General features: G+C 44.5%; 1 protein-coding gene across 2 annotated transcripts in view; it reads right to left on the reverse strand.

Annotated features, from left to right (window-relative positions):
- Positions 1-3,768: 3,768 nt before the first annotated feature.
- Positions 3,769-13,991, reverse strand: part of znf609a (zinc finger protein 609a) — a 116,841-nt gene continuing 106,618 nt past the window's right edge. The window contains exons 4-9 of one of the 2 annotated variants that reach the window (XM_072672231.1): positions 13,070-13,157; positions 8,928-11,331; positions 8,384-8,825; positions 7,959-8,294; positions 7,537-7,606; positions 3,769-7,288 (exon numbers count right to left, since the gene is read on the reverse strand). In XM_072672231.1, coding sequence (XP_072528332.1) covers positions 7,279-7,288; positions 7,537-7,606; positions 7,959-8,294; positions 8,384-8,825; positions 8,928-11,331; positions 13,070-13,157 — 3,350 coding nt within the window. In that variant the 3' untranslated portion in view covers positions 3,769-7,278. Of the gene's footprint in view, positions 7,289-7,527; positions 7,607-7,958; positions 8,295-8,383; positions 8,826-8,927; positions 11,332-13,069; positions 13,158-13,991 lie in introns of both variants that reach the window. The other variant, XM_072672232.1, reaches the window with a different exon arrangement.

Below are 13,991 nucleotides of genomic sequence, written 5' to 3' on the forward strand. Positions count from 1 at the left end.
TCTCCTGCTGACCAGCCGCCGTCCAGAAACACTGCCCTCAGAAACAGCAGCAGGCAGGAGCACGGGTCCGGTACGCTCTGTCAGACCGGATGTTTTATTTGTGCTTTAGATGTAAAGCAGAATGTGACGCGTTTAGAGAGAGCTCTGCTTTCAGCTGGGATAAACGCTACATTTCTGTCGTGCCCAATGACAGCAAACGAACAAGAGTCTCCCCCTAGTGGTGAAGTGTAACACTAGCACACCGCACAAATCACTTCATGTGGTAATGAGCAACTTGACTAGGTTTATTCAACTCAAATAAAGGTTAAATTGCTTGTTACCACATGGATTTGAATAGGAACTCATCACTGCATCCAACAGTCCTCACTCAGCTCATTAGGACATTGGTACAACCCTGGTACAGCTCAGCTGAATGGGCAGAGCTAAACTGCAGTGTGTCAGAGTAGCCAGGCCTATCTAAAGGAGTTGATGCTTGAGGGATCAGAGAAACAGTGACGTAAAGTGACAGGCAGTTTTATGATTGTATCTTTAAAGAGATTATAATAAGGAGAGACTTGTGGCTAAGTGGCTTGTAAGGGCAGGTTTACAAAAGTAGACACAAAGTAAACTAATGGAGACAGACCTTTATGAGGTTACGTGTGCTGTGATGAGTTCCTTTAGAAGATGGTATCTAACAGGCCTTCAGCTTGGCCTGTGAGAGGGAGAGATTTAGGCAATATGACATGATGGAGAGCTGTAATCATGATGCTGAAAAACTACAGTTGGAGAAGGATTGTCCTCGGGGAAGGTGGGCAGCTGTTTTGAGCCATGTTTTAGAGTTGAGGAGTGATGCAGAACAACACAGTTGGGTGACATTATTTGAGTGAAATAATAATAATAATAATAAAAAAAAACTCTGTCCCATTCTCAAATCACTGACAGACAGAAACAGGTTTCCTCAAGAATATCCCTGTTTTTAACCCCTTCCATCTTCCCCTCCATTCAGACCAGTTTTCCAGTGCCTGCTGCGGAAAAACACCCCCACAGAATGATGCTGCCACCACCATGTTTCACTGTGCGGATGGTGTTCTTGGGATGATGAGAGGTGTTGGTTTTGGGCCAGACATTGCGTTTTTCTTGGTGGCCGAAAAGTTACATTTTGGTCTCGTCTGACCAGAGCAGCCTTCCTCCATACATTTAGGGAGTCTCTCACATGCCTTTTGGCAAACTGAAACGAGCTTTCCTATTTGTGTCTGTAAGTTCAGTCCATTAGGCCTAACTCTACGGAGTGTACGGCTTATTGTGGTGCAGTCTCTGCTTGGAAACTCTGCAGCTCTTTCAGGGTTACCTCTGGTCTCTGTGCTGACTCTCTAATCCCCTCCTTGCCCGGTCTGAGGGGTTTGGTGGGTGGCCCTCTCTTGGCAGGTTTGTTGGGGTACCATGTTCTTTCCATTTGATGATGATGGATTTGATGGTGCTCCTGGGGATCATCAGAGATTTGGATATTTTTTGATAACCCAACCCTGACTGGTACGGACTTGTATGTGGCTTGTTTCTACAGTTTTGAGCAGATTGGGGAAAACTGTACTTCTGCTTTTGGGTCAGTAGAGCTGTATGGGCATGGACACCTTCAGCGGTTAGTATTGAACTTACTGTGAAACCTCAGTGCCTGCTGCCACCAAATCTTGCTGCAGGCCTTGTGCAGTCACTCCATAGCTTCCTCTTTCTGCCACATCCAGGAACATAGCGTAGCCAAACGTCACAGTCAGCAACCCCCTAGCCAGTCCAGGTGTGTGATGGGTTTAAAGTCCTTGATTTGCCACCTGATTTGCAAAAGTGTGCTCTTATGAGGCATTCTATTCTATTCAGATTGCAGCCATCATTAAACGTGGCATTGTGTGCTGAATTTGGAGAAAGCAGTGTTGATCTGTCTGAACTGTTTGTGCTTGGTTTATTACAAACAGCTGAAAGTTTGTACATTTTGCTAATCAATCTAATTTGCAGTGGAGGTTGAATACTTTTGACTGCAGATATTTGAGAATACATGCCACATACGTGGTAGCATAACACCACTGTCAAAAGGAAACCTCTATCTGCTCTGTAGATTGGGTGAATTCTGTTTATTCATTCTGATCAATCATTGGGCCAAAAGAACTGGTGCAAAATGACTTGCTTAATTAACAGTTAATAACATTTCCCTCTCCTGTGAAGTTACTAGTGGAGATGTGAGGTTATACTAATACATTTGGCAATCTGGACAATGTCCGACAGTGTCTGCCACTTTTAGAAGTCTTAAGTGAAAGAGAGCTGGATAAATGTAGAGAAACATTATTATAAGAAAAAAAAATATATACAGGGTTTTAAGAGACAGGTTTCAACATAGTAGTCTAGTCTTGGGTCATTCAGAGTTTCATTTTGGCCATCCTTTCATGACAGATTCCTATAGTTAGATCATAATGATTATCTTTTTATGATAGGCGCCTATGAATAGAGCCTTCTGATTACACTTTGTTAATGGGCTCCTATGGATGGTGCCTTCTGGTCACCTTTTGCCAGATAATTTACAGGAATCCAAAAGACACATTTTAGCATAGTGGTCTAAAGTTGAGATTTCCTTTGGGTCATATTTTAATGGCAGCTTCCTATGGTTATCTCTTTCTGGCCATCTTTTCCTTATCCTTTCTCTGTGTGCTCCAATAGGCTCCTTTATAACAGACTGACATCTTTAACAGTGTGGGTTCTGCATCAAACAAGCTGTTTGTCACACAGAGATGTATCATCAGAAAGAAAGGTAACTGTCTACAGCTTGTGTGAATCAGTGTCCTGCATTGTTCATCCAGCAGTCGATCATTTTAAAGCCTTCTCAAAGCCTTTCGGCAAAACAAGGGTAAATGGGTATAAGTCCGTGCTGGGGAAGCGCCCATCATTCCTGTACATCAGTAGTGCTGTAGATTACAACCAGTCATTTAGAATTTGCTACAGATTTATTCAGGTCATCAAAATATTGCACCATCATTAAAGCAAATGACAACCAACAAACAGATTGATTATGATGGGCTGTTTTTAGACCAATCTAGAGTACTATTGAGTGTTATTCTTACTGACATTTCATTATAATCCACTGCATTCATCAGGAAACCCCTCATCATTTGAACACACCAGCTGCTTCCCACATTGTGTGAAATGTCAGGATGAATAGATAGGATGAATAAATAAAATCTCTTTACCTTAATGCTTGTGTCTGTGAAGATGCTATTTTGGAGATTAGCTTTAGATTAGCACTAGGCTAGTGTATTCAACATATGCTTTTCTAATTCTTAAACAAACTGGAGCTGAAGGGATTCTTTTAAAAACCTCAGAGTTGGTTCCCCCAGGTCAGTAAGCACAGATTTGACTCTATCATAACATTCACTTACAGAACGCCTGTCAGACATTATGAAACGCTTTGTACCTTGCTTTATCAGAACATGCGTCTCCATTTTTGTCCATTTTAGTTTTCTCCATGGTTTAAACTCTGTAGCTGCTACTGTACACTGTGTCAATAACTCTGGATGAACGGACCAATAGAAATGCCTTAAATGACTTCATAATAAACTTATTTTACATTTACGGTCATTCAAAATTCAGAACAGTTTTGTGTTCTCCTGTAAAGTCACTGTTTTGAACATGTACGTTTTTCGTTGGACACTACAATATCCTCAAAGCAGATTCTGAACCAACAAATGGATTATTCAAACAGGGCATCGAAATCCAACTAAACCGGATACAGACCAGGCAGAGCCACAGGAGTGATTGTCTCATAAAAAGATTTATTTTCTGCCTAAATGTACAAAGGCAAGTTACAATATTGTATAAAAAAAAGAAAAAGAAACAAAAAAGAAATGTGGCAATGTACACTTTACATACGACAACCCCAGGAAGAGAGTGAGGGACGGAGGCAGAGGAGGAACAATACAGAGCTCAGAGACGAGGGGAAAGAGGGCGAGCCAGGTTTTACGAGAGAAATGCATCCAAACATAGACATGAACAAAAGCTGTAAACATCTGTCTTTCAAGTACCAATGAGTGATAGTGAGCCACAGCTCTCAGACTGAGAGAAACAGGACAAAAACACTCCATGTGAGAATGGGAGAGGCCCAAAAAGATCAGGAAGTAGAACTGAAGGGGGGGGAGGCAAGCACATTACATCCTCCCTTCGAGGACTGCAAGGGGACCAGCCATAGTAGCACCGATTGAGACAAACATTAATGTCAGGGGAAAAAAAAAAAAACAACAACAAAAAAAAAAAAAATCGGCCGACGTGCCTCACTGGGGACGAACACAGAAAATGCCTAAAAGAGAATAACTTAGAACAAGCGCTTTTTCCTCAGTATCATGAACCATGTCACCAGACAGCACAACACTACTGGTTATACGTTCAAAGATAAAATAGTTATGTGATATTACTACTATTTATGAAAAATCCCTCCCCATATTTGACCCAAGCGTGTACGCACAAGTCCCCCTTTTATGCTGATCTAAGTCCAGTTTGCTGGTTTCTTCGAAAGGGTTAAGGTTAAGCTCTGGGTTTGGGACAGTGGTCCTACATCAGCTCAAAAAGGAACACTTCTACCCTGAGCCACAGAGCATGTGGGATCAAAGTGTTCTTCGCAATCGTCTCCTGATTGGGTTCAACAGAACATTGTATTTCTCTGCGTCGGTGTAGCTCGTTCTATTCAAAACAGACAGTAAGCTTTAAAAGGAAACTCCAAAGAAAGGGAATATAATGCACTACTGCCAAAACTGCATGTCCTTTAGTGTTTAAAATGGGACTGAAACAAAAATGCAGACTCTGCTAAACTGAACCTCTGCCTGTGACAATGGTTTCACCACGTTTCACCTGTATACTGGTTTAGATAAAAAGAAAAAGCTACGCAAGCTGTGATTTTGTAATGTTGTGCACCTGAGGGATGCAGGTAGCAATGAAGAGCTATGGCGAGTTGGATTAACTACCTGACATTAAACAGGATGGGCAAAACAAACTGGGGTGGGTTGAGGGTAGCAGAAGCCGAACGCCTTTGAGAACATGATTCCTGTTAATCTATTCGAGAACCTCTGATCTGGATTTACCTCTTATGCTAGTGCAGATTGGGACAAAAAAAGGCCCTCCAAGTAAGCAATTATGCTATGATTTGATATATGTTTTTAGTAGAAAGCTCACCGAATTGAAACCGAAGTGTGACATGCTTGAAAAAAAGATGGTGGTTGATGGTTTGGGAAGAAAAGACACCCAAGTAGAGAGAGAAGTGGAGCAAGAGAAGAAGGGTAGCATGGGGCGGGGGATATATCACAACACTTCAATTATAAAGCCGTTACACCAGCTACATATTCATATTATATCAACAATAGTAGAAAAAAGGCTAACAGACAAAAAAAAGGGGGAAAAAAGAGTAGGAAATTCCAATAGCATCCAACAACCTTTTTAAAATAATTCCTCTGTACAATATATACAGAAACCACATAGTGAGTGCATGTGGGAGAGAGAGAGAGAAGGGCAGCAAGAGGAAGTGAGGCAAACGTGCACAGCTTGCCTTACTCTCTGTGTTAATGTTTTTTCTTTTTTTTTTTTTCTTTCTTTCTAGTGCTATAGTACACCATGCAGATACACATGACAGAGTGGAAGGGAGAGGGAGTCGGGAGGACATCCGGAGAAAGGAGCTCCAAAAGTGAACACCGAACAGCACATGTACTCCACTGTCAGGTATACAGTAACTCTACACATCAATGTATTCAGACTGGGATCCAACTAGGGAGCTTGCACGGTGGGCCACTCTTGGGCCTCTGCGGGGGCTAAAGTGCCCGTAGAGATCTTCTACCATAGAAACTCTTCGTGCCTTAATATATGCACTTACCCCAGGGCTTAAACTCTGATCCATGCAGATTGGCATGAGACTCTCAAGCAGCAGCATGTTGGACAAAAAGCATGGGCGTGTGTCACAGTTTGTGACCAGGCAACCTCGGTTCAGAAATTCTGGTCGACCTCATGTCACACGCACCCGCACGAACATACACCCCTCACACAGATGACCCCCTGTCGCAGTTACAGAAGCGAGGTCTGGGGAAAAAGCTCCAACGGGAGTACCCACATTCCTTCCTCCCAGCATGGCTGCTGAAGGGGTATTGGTAGTATTGCCACAAAGAAAGGCACTACTCCAGTCCAGCCTACAAGCAGTACAGAAACACTCCTTCCTTATAGGGAGTCCTTTGCAGCATGTTTGAGCAACCTTCCAAAGCAGCCTGTCATTAGTAGTCCTGTTAAAGATCCAAACCATGGTGTTGAATATGGAGCAGGTGTCTCAGTAATGCTGGAGAAATGTGTAACCCCTCAGAAGACCACTTGACCGTGCTGCTACTTGTACACACAAGCCAGTGTAACGTTCCTTGCATGAGCCGTTGATGGAATCGCAACGGGAGACGTGTTTGCTAGTCTTCTTTTAAGAAAATATTTAATAATGACGGCGTCTTACCAACAGTGAACGACACAGGCTGATTGTGGGAAGTGCGTTTTAAATGCCTTTAACAAAACTACTACTATGAGCTCAAGTAAGTGGATGTCAAATGTTCACGACTGAAATCATCAACAGGAACTCTAGCTACTCCCCTGAATCTGAACTGAGTGAGAGAGATGGGCATCATCAGCTTGCATAGAGTCCAGAGTGTGTGTTTATGTGGATGTGTGAGTCTGGACAAAGAGAAAGGAGATCAGAAGAATCCAGAAAGAAAAAAAGAAAAAAGAAAAAATATCCACCAGTATGTGTAATCCTTATGGCACGTCACAGGAACAGTTCTGTGAAGTAACTGTTAACCCTTCTCGCCAAAGCCCAGACTGGTCAACAAAGCAATGTAGTGACATGACGTTTCCATACTGTCCATAATCTCAGTCCATCATCCACCATCTTCCTTAAACCAAGGTTGTCTAATAGCTAGCACAACATTTGTAGTCTCTCGAGACAGGGCTGGAGGTCCTCCTCTCTCGCGAGTATGTAGCCTACGGCACTGAGGGGCTGGGGTGGTCTAACTGCGTGCTTGCAGGGGGGCTGGCGAGGGTTCCGCACCCACTATCCATCTCCGGTGACGGGGAATGGCAGGGCAAAGACTCCGGGATATCCGGGAAGAACAACCAAAAATTCAGGAACACCATTGAACTGATGTCATAAACTGCACACACTTTTCCTCATGTGATCTAATCACATGGCTGCAGGCAAGCTCGAGGTCCACAAGTCACCTTTTCCCTGTTGGAGAAAAGAAGGGAGTCTTCACGTCACGTGTGCCTACAAGAAAAACAAAACGAAACAAAGAGACTGATGTAAGATATGAGCAGACACTGTCTCAGAGAAATAATTAAGATCTGACATTGTTCTGAGCCATGTATTCAATATTTAGGAAAGAAAATGAACAAAGAGCTATTCCACTAGAGGGCAGCAAAGACCACATCATATTCCTGAAGAATTCTGTCTACTAAATATTGGACAAGTTTTGTGCTTGAAGCTATTAGAGAATAATAACTTACCATTCTCACCTCCGTGCTGGGGGGTACAGTGAAGGGGCAGAGGCTTGCTGACTGGCAACAATGGCTGATGATGAGATTCCTATATGGAGAAAGATAACTGGTCAAGAATCAAATTTGAGACATCACAACTGGCAGAAGATTTACATTTAGGACTGGTTTAACCCCACACTTCTGTCACTCCTCTAATGACACTGCTATCGTGAGTAACATCGGCCCCAATAGGCCCCATCATAGGCCCCAAAATTGAACCCTGTGGGACTTTACAAGATATGCTAAAGCTAATGACCAAAATACCAAATCATTTACAATGGTTCACACATTAGGATTAATAATTGAATAATAAATCTAGGGTTCAAGGGGTTAACAGAGAACCAGTGATGGCGAGTATATTACAGCATTTCTGTTAACAAGCAGATGGTTCATTCACTCACCTGTGGCGTAAGACAAATCATACTGTCCAGAGAGTAGAGGGTACCCCAAGTGGTGATGGGAAGGCATAATTCGCTGTGAAGGCGAAGATCGCGGCCGGTCGCCTTCTCGCTCTCTGTCATTTCCACCCCGCTCTCTCTCATGGGATGTCTTCTCACCCACTGTGGGTGATTTGCTCTTGTATTGACTGGCATGCTGATGCAGGATGTCCAGGGCTTTAGACTCAGAAGCAGACTTGCCAGTCACTGTAGGACTGGCGCGGGCCTTCTCACCTTCCTCTCCCGGGGGAATCTTACTTCCATATGGTGAAAAGGAGTAGCCTGCTGACAGGTAGGACCCTGGAGAGAACATTTGAAATTATGAATATAAATCCTTTATTTTCAAGTAACATCAGAATTCTGTATATTTGACCTCATCATCATCTTACCTGGGTAGTTTTGCATCATGACTGAAGGCATTCCTCGGTATCCTGGGTGACTGGGGTCATATCCCTGGCCATATGGGTATCCATGCATGTAGGGCATGTAAGATTGGTGTTGAGGCAGAGCTGAGGGGAACTGCATATGGGCTCTGGGATCCTTACTTACTCCCCTATGCTCCTCAGAGGCTGTTGATGTGCGTGGCTCAGCCCCCTCTTTGCTTTCTTCCTTAAGAGGAGTGTCTTTGGGACGAGGCCTTTCCTCTTTGCCTTTCCTATCTCGCTCCCGGTCTCGATCTCTCTCTCTGTCCCTGTCCCTGTCACGATCCCGGTCTCTCTCTCGGTCACGATCGCGCTCTCGTTCATCTTTCCACCTCTCTTCATCCAGCTGTTTTTGGGTTTCAGGGTACTTACTGGGGTAAACATAGGGCCATAGTCGAGAATCAGGTTCCTGTAAGAGAAGAACACTTTAATTTAGAATTCATACAGGAAAAAGGACATTTATATGATTTGCATATTTAAAGGAATGGAAGAACAGGTATGGTGTCCTAACCTGTCTGTACATGTACATAGCCTGCTCCATGGCAGATGGCCTCCCAGACTCTATACTGGACTTTTGTTCCTCTTTCCCATGGTGTCCTTCACTTAGCTTCATCTTTAGCCCTTCTGTCTGCTGGCCTAGTGGCTTTCCATCTTCTCCCTTTGGGATGATAACGGATTTGGCCGGCTCTGAGGGTGGATCTTTGGGCTTGGTCTGAGGCAGGGGCTTACCGAGGTCAGAAAGGCTTGGAGCTTTGGAAAGGGTAGGGGGAACTGATGCCTTTTGCTTCCACTCCTCTGACTTCATGGAGGCTTCTCTGTCTTTCTGAACAGCCTCGGATTTCTTCTCAGCTGCTCTGTGCTGCTCAGCAGCCTGCCGCTGCCGTTCCTCGCATTGTTGCCTGTAAGCTGGATTAGTATTTAGCAAATGATTATGATAAGCCTGGTCTGGTGAATAGCCATAAGGGGGCACATAGGCATATTGATTGTAATACAGCGGCTGCATATACATATTGGAGCGTTGCTGGATGACCGATGGTTGCTGCTGCTGCTGTTGTTGTTGTTGCTGCTGCTGTTGTTGTTGTTGTTGTTGTTGCTGCTGCTGCTGCTGCTGCTGCTGCTGCTGACTAGAAGTGCTAATGTCTGGTTTGCGATCTTCAGACTGTTCTGATTTACCCTTCTCATCCCCTACTTCCTGTTCTTCTTCTTTCTTTACCTTTACAGTACCGTCTTGCAATGGCACACCAGTATTTGAGACCCCTGGGCTGGGGTTAGGATTGGCGTAATTGGGTGAGTAGTATGTTTCGTAATTGGGATAGTATGGAGATTCTTTATTAGGAGGTTGATTTGGGAACAGAGCCTTTTTGGCCCCTTCCCTGGTAGCCTGATCCTCAGACTTGACCTTCACACCTTCCACTTTGCCCTCCCCATCTTCACCTGCATCTGAAATGTCAGAGTAGGCTGGACTGTTGGTTTTAACCGAAGAGTTATCGGCTCCATTCTGGGTTACCACATGTAGAGGGGTGAGAGGTTGGGCCATCCCTCCACTGTCTATCCGGCTGGCTACGCCAATAGAGGGACTGGGAGCATTGTCAGTGAAGCTGTAGATTTTGTCAGCTTCAGCCTTGATACTGGCCAAGCGACTCTGGTGGGGGTCTGTTGAACCATTGAGTAGGCCATCACTTTTGCTCCCAGGGTCTGAGGATTCAGAGTAAGGACTTTTTCCTTCCTCTGACTTCCCTCCCTTCCCAGGGGCTTTCGGGCTGTCGCTCTCCTTTCCACCCTCCTTCTTCTTTTTGTCTTTTTTCTTCTTGTCCTTGGAACCACTTAAGGCTGGGTTCATAGAAGGGTCACCCATTACTACAGGCTTAGGCTGGATGGCTTTCAGCTGGGGGCTTTTGGGAATAGACTGCACCACTGTGCTCACACCCATAGAGGAGCTTGAGTTAGGGGCTGGGAAGCTGGACGCTTGTAAGCTATAGAGCTGCTGTGGTGGCATGGAAGGCACAACAGGTCTTCCGGATTTCACACCCTTCTGAGACAGCTTATCTGCTTTGGAGCCACCTCCAGACTTCTTTGCCTTGTCCAGACTTTTCTTATCATCAATGCCGTCATTGCTAGCCTCATCTGTAAGACATGGGCCATCTTCACAGCCGTCTAAGTGCACTCCAGAATCATGGTCAGCCTCTGGTTTCTTTTTGGACTGCTTGGAGGCATACTTGCCTACTGAAGGCTCTGGGCTCTGGGCATCAAACCCCCTGCCTTTTGGGGTAATGGATCGAGCTGGAGAGACGCAGCCCTTTTGGGCAATAGAGGCTCCATTGCAGCTGCCTGGTTCTGGATGCAAAGTAGAATCCTCCCCATATTCACTGTCCCCATCCATGTCCAGTTTGATGTCGTCATCATTATGGGCACGAGCCTGGTGGTATTTTAGGCCATTGATGTGCTTGTATTTCTTGTTGCAGTTGGGATGGGGGCAGTCAATGAGCACTGGAGAGGGGCAACTGCGGTCTAGGGAAGGGGGCAGAGGCTCTGCTTTGATTGTGGGGATGGGAAGCACAGCATGAGGCATTCCGCTGTTTGAGTTTGTACGCATACGTTTGCTACCTTTTGTGTCCTCTGAGCTGGAATTAGGCTCCATGTCTGAGGCAGGTTTATTCTTGCGTTTGTTCACAGATGAGGGGCTGGCCTTGACATCTTCAGTGTTGCTATTGGGTGGTGTGCGACGTTCAGAAGAGTTCTGACTGCCCCGTCGTCCCTTGCTGTTAGATGCTGCTCGGGTCTTGCTGCTGTTGCTCCCCTTGTTATCGGAAGAATTGCTGTTCTCATTTACTGGAGTGTTGCTGTTGGGTCTCATTCTTTTACCCCGACCTCGTCCATTCCTCATCTCCAAATCACTTGTGGGCGACTCACAAAACCTGTAAGAACAGAAAAGAAGTGAAAAATAAATGATCAGCTCGCGGTAGAAATCACATGGAGAACTGACCCAGCAATGCAAGGTGAAACTCTCAGTCATTCATCATCCCAATTGTGGACAAATCTGCAAAAAAGCAGATTTGCTAGAGTGCAAGCCCTTTAAGGTACATTGAATTGTCTGCCTAAACTCTTGCACACTTATCTGCACCCCTCACAGGACACTAACGGTGCCAAGAAAGACACTCAGATGAGTGATGGCCTCTCCTGAATCATGCCCCTCCATTCTGATTCCATAAGTGCCTCTCCGGCGGCCCCGAGAGAGACGTGCTATGGGTTTTTATCCTCTTGTTATCCCTGATCTCGACAGCAGTGCTTGTTCTGACGGATGGCGCACAGCAGCACAGTCCTGCAGGATTAGGCCAGGGTGACCTGGCTGCTGATTAGATATGTGGTGATAACATCCTCTAACAGACAGGGCATGAGCTTAGGGGGGTAAGAGAAGCCAGAGAGCTCAATCAAAGAACAGGTCACACCCCTGTCACTGGCGAAGGCATAAAACAATGTAGTGTCTGCAAAGCTCTGTAGTGCTACTGAATCAGAACGACCGGAAAATGCTGTTAGTGAGGCTGAGTGCATTCAAGACGACGGCATGCAGAACACAGAGCTCAAAAGAAACACCCAGCATTTGAATCTGTGCCCAGTTCTGCAGAAAAATATGCATATCATATGCATAGTCTTGCCAGCCATACTGCTAACGTATTAGTTTAATCAGAGAGCTGGATGTAGCGTGAAATGCTTTCCGTTATCACACCTGCCATACAGTGGAAGCAAAGCATGAGTAGCAAACTGAATTGACTGAATTCTACACGGACAAGAACGCTAGTCGGTAAAGCACAACTCTAAACTAGACACTCCTATATAAACCCATAGCGCTCTCCAAGGACAGCTGTTATATGTGTATTGTTAGCTTGCAGCCTCCTGTAGGCCTCAGATAACAAGTTCCACAGCAATGCAGTCTTTCCCAAAGCTGTCAGAATAGAAAATACACGGATGCCCTTGTGGCAATGCTACTCAAATGTATACAATAACATTACATATGGATGGCTTGTTACATGTGACCTTGCACAGGACCAATGAAGTGCTAAGTCAAAGAGAGTTTGTACAGTGATGGGGAAAGTATTACAGCATACTGTAGCTTCCTCAAAACCTTCACATATCGCCAAAACAACCTGAAATGTGGGTCAAACTGAAAAACGTGCAAGGCACTAGGACCTAAAAGACACACGACTGAGCAGTGGCTCCCTAACATATGCTGAAAGCTTCAGCTTTTGATGCCTTGGATCGATGAAGAGGAGGAAGAAAAGAAAAATCAATTCCTCCCTGATGTTGCCTTTCAAAAGCACAATGTCAGCATGAGAAGGGCTCTGAGATATTACCCTCCGCTACATCATTCATAATGACGAGAGTGGCACACTTGCAGAATGGGAAAAGAACACACAGCCAGTCATTTGTTGCTTATTTTCTCGTTAGTTAAATTAAACGATGATTGGGAGAAAGCAAAAGCAGAAATTCCTCAGCGTACAAACCACAAATCACCAATTACAAACAGCACAAACTGCAATGTGCAAACATGATTAATTATATCAAATCCTGCATTAATGAGAGCAAATGTTCATTAGTCATGAATTCTTACTATTTTCACATTTACTTGCAATAATATTTGAGTGCTGGCTTCCTTACCGTGGAGGCGCCCAGTCGTGCCGAGTGCAGTCTAGAAGAGTGCCCACATAGGTTTTATTCCTCCAAGTGACATTTACTACCAGCATACCTGTAAAACACAAAGTAACAGAAAGGTTTATGAGATACAGCAGAAATAAAGGCTCAGCTTTCAAGATGACTTTTTCATCATTTTCATTTTTTGATATTATAAACCCACACTAATGGTTGCAAACTGCTAATTTGCTGGTTTATAAACGGAGTCAAATTTATTTGCATTGTGATTTTTACAACCTGATACTGAGACAAGACAAAGGTCACAGTGGCAAGAAAAACTCAGGAAGATCCAAAAGTCAAAAGGGGAGGCCTATTCTCCTCTGGTCAAAAGCACTTATAAATGACTGACAAACTGCATGGTCACCTTTATACCACATATATCATTGTTACACATGTTTGCACTGATATGATCATTGTATTGAATGTGCTTAGCAGAAAAAGCAGCAATAATAATCCTCAATCTGTCCCTAGTATATCTGGTATATCAGGATGACACAGAGATGTAGGTGTGGAGTGTAGCAGATGCCTGGAATTAAGGGTAGTCTATAGGAAGAACAATCGAGATAATCAAGAATTTTTATTTGACCATTTGAGCATCCAACAGATTAGCTTTTTTCACATTTGGGATGCCAGTCGAACTCCTTTCTCACTTCCCAGTGAGCAGTCATCAAGTGTGCAGCAGCAGAAAAGCAACCAGCCTTCAGTATGTGTGAGAGTGAGCGAGAGCAGAGTGACAGAGTGAGAGCGAGAGAAAGCATTATTTTTCATTGGTCTGCGTATGTCCTCCACCTGACATTGCTGCAGCTGTGAAAAAGCCCTCTATTTTTCAAGTCAGGCACGAAATAGCTGAGGCAAGTAGAAGAGTTCCTTCACTCCTGAGTGCTCCAGT

This window comes from Salminus brasiliensis, chromosome 2, assembly GCF_030463535.1.
Source record: "Salminus brasiliensis chromosome 2, fSalBra1.hap2, whole genome shotgun sequence".
In the NCBI taxonomy this organism is placed as follows: Eukaryota; Metazoa; Chordata; class Actinopteri; order Characiformes; family Bryconidae; genus Salminus; species Salminus brasiliensis.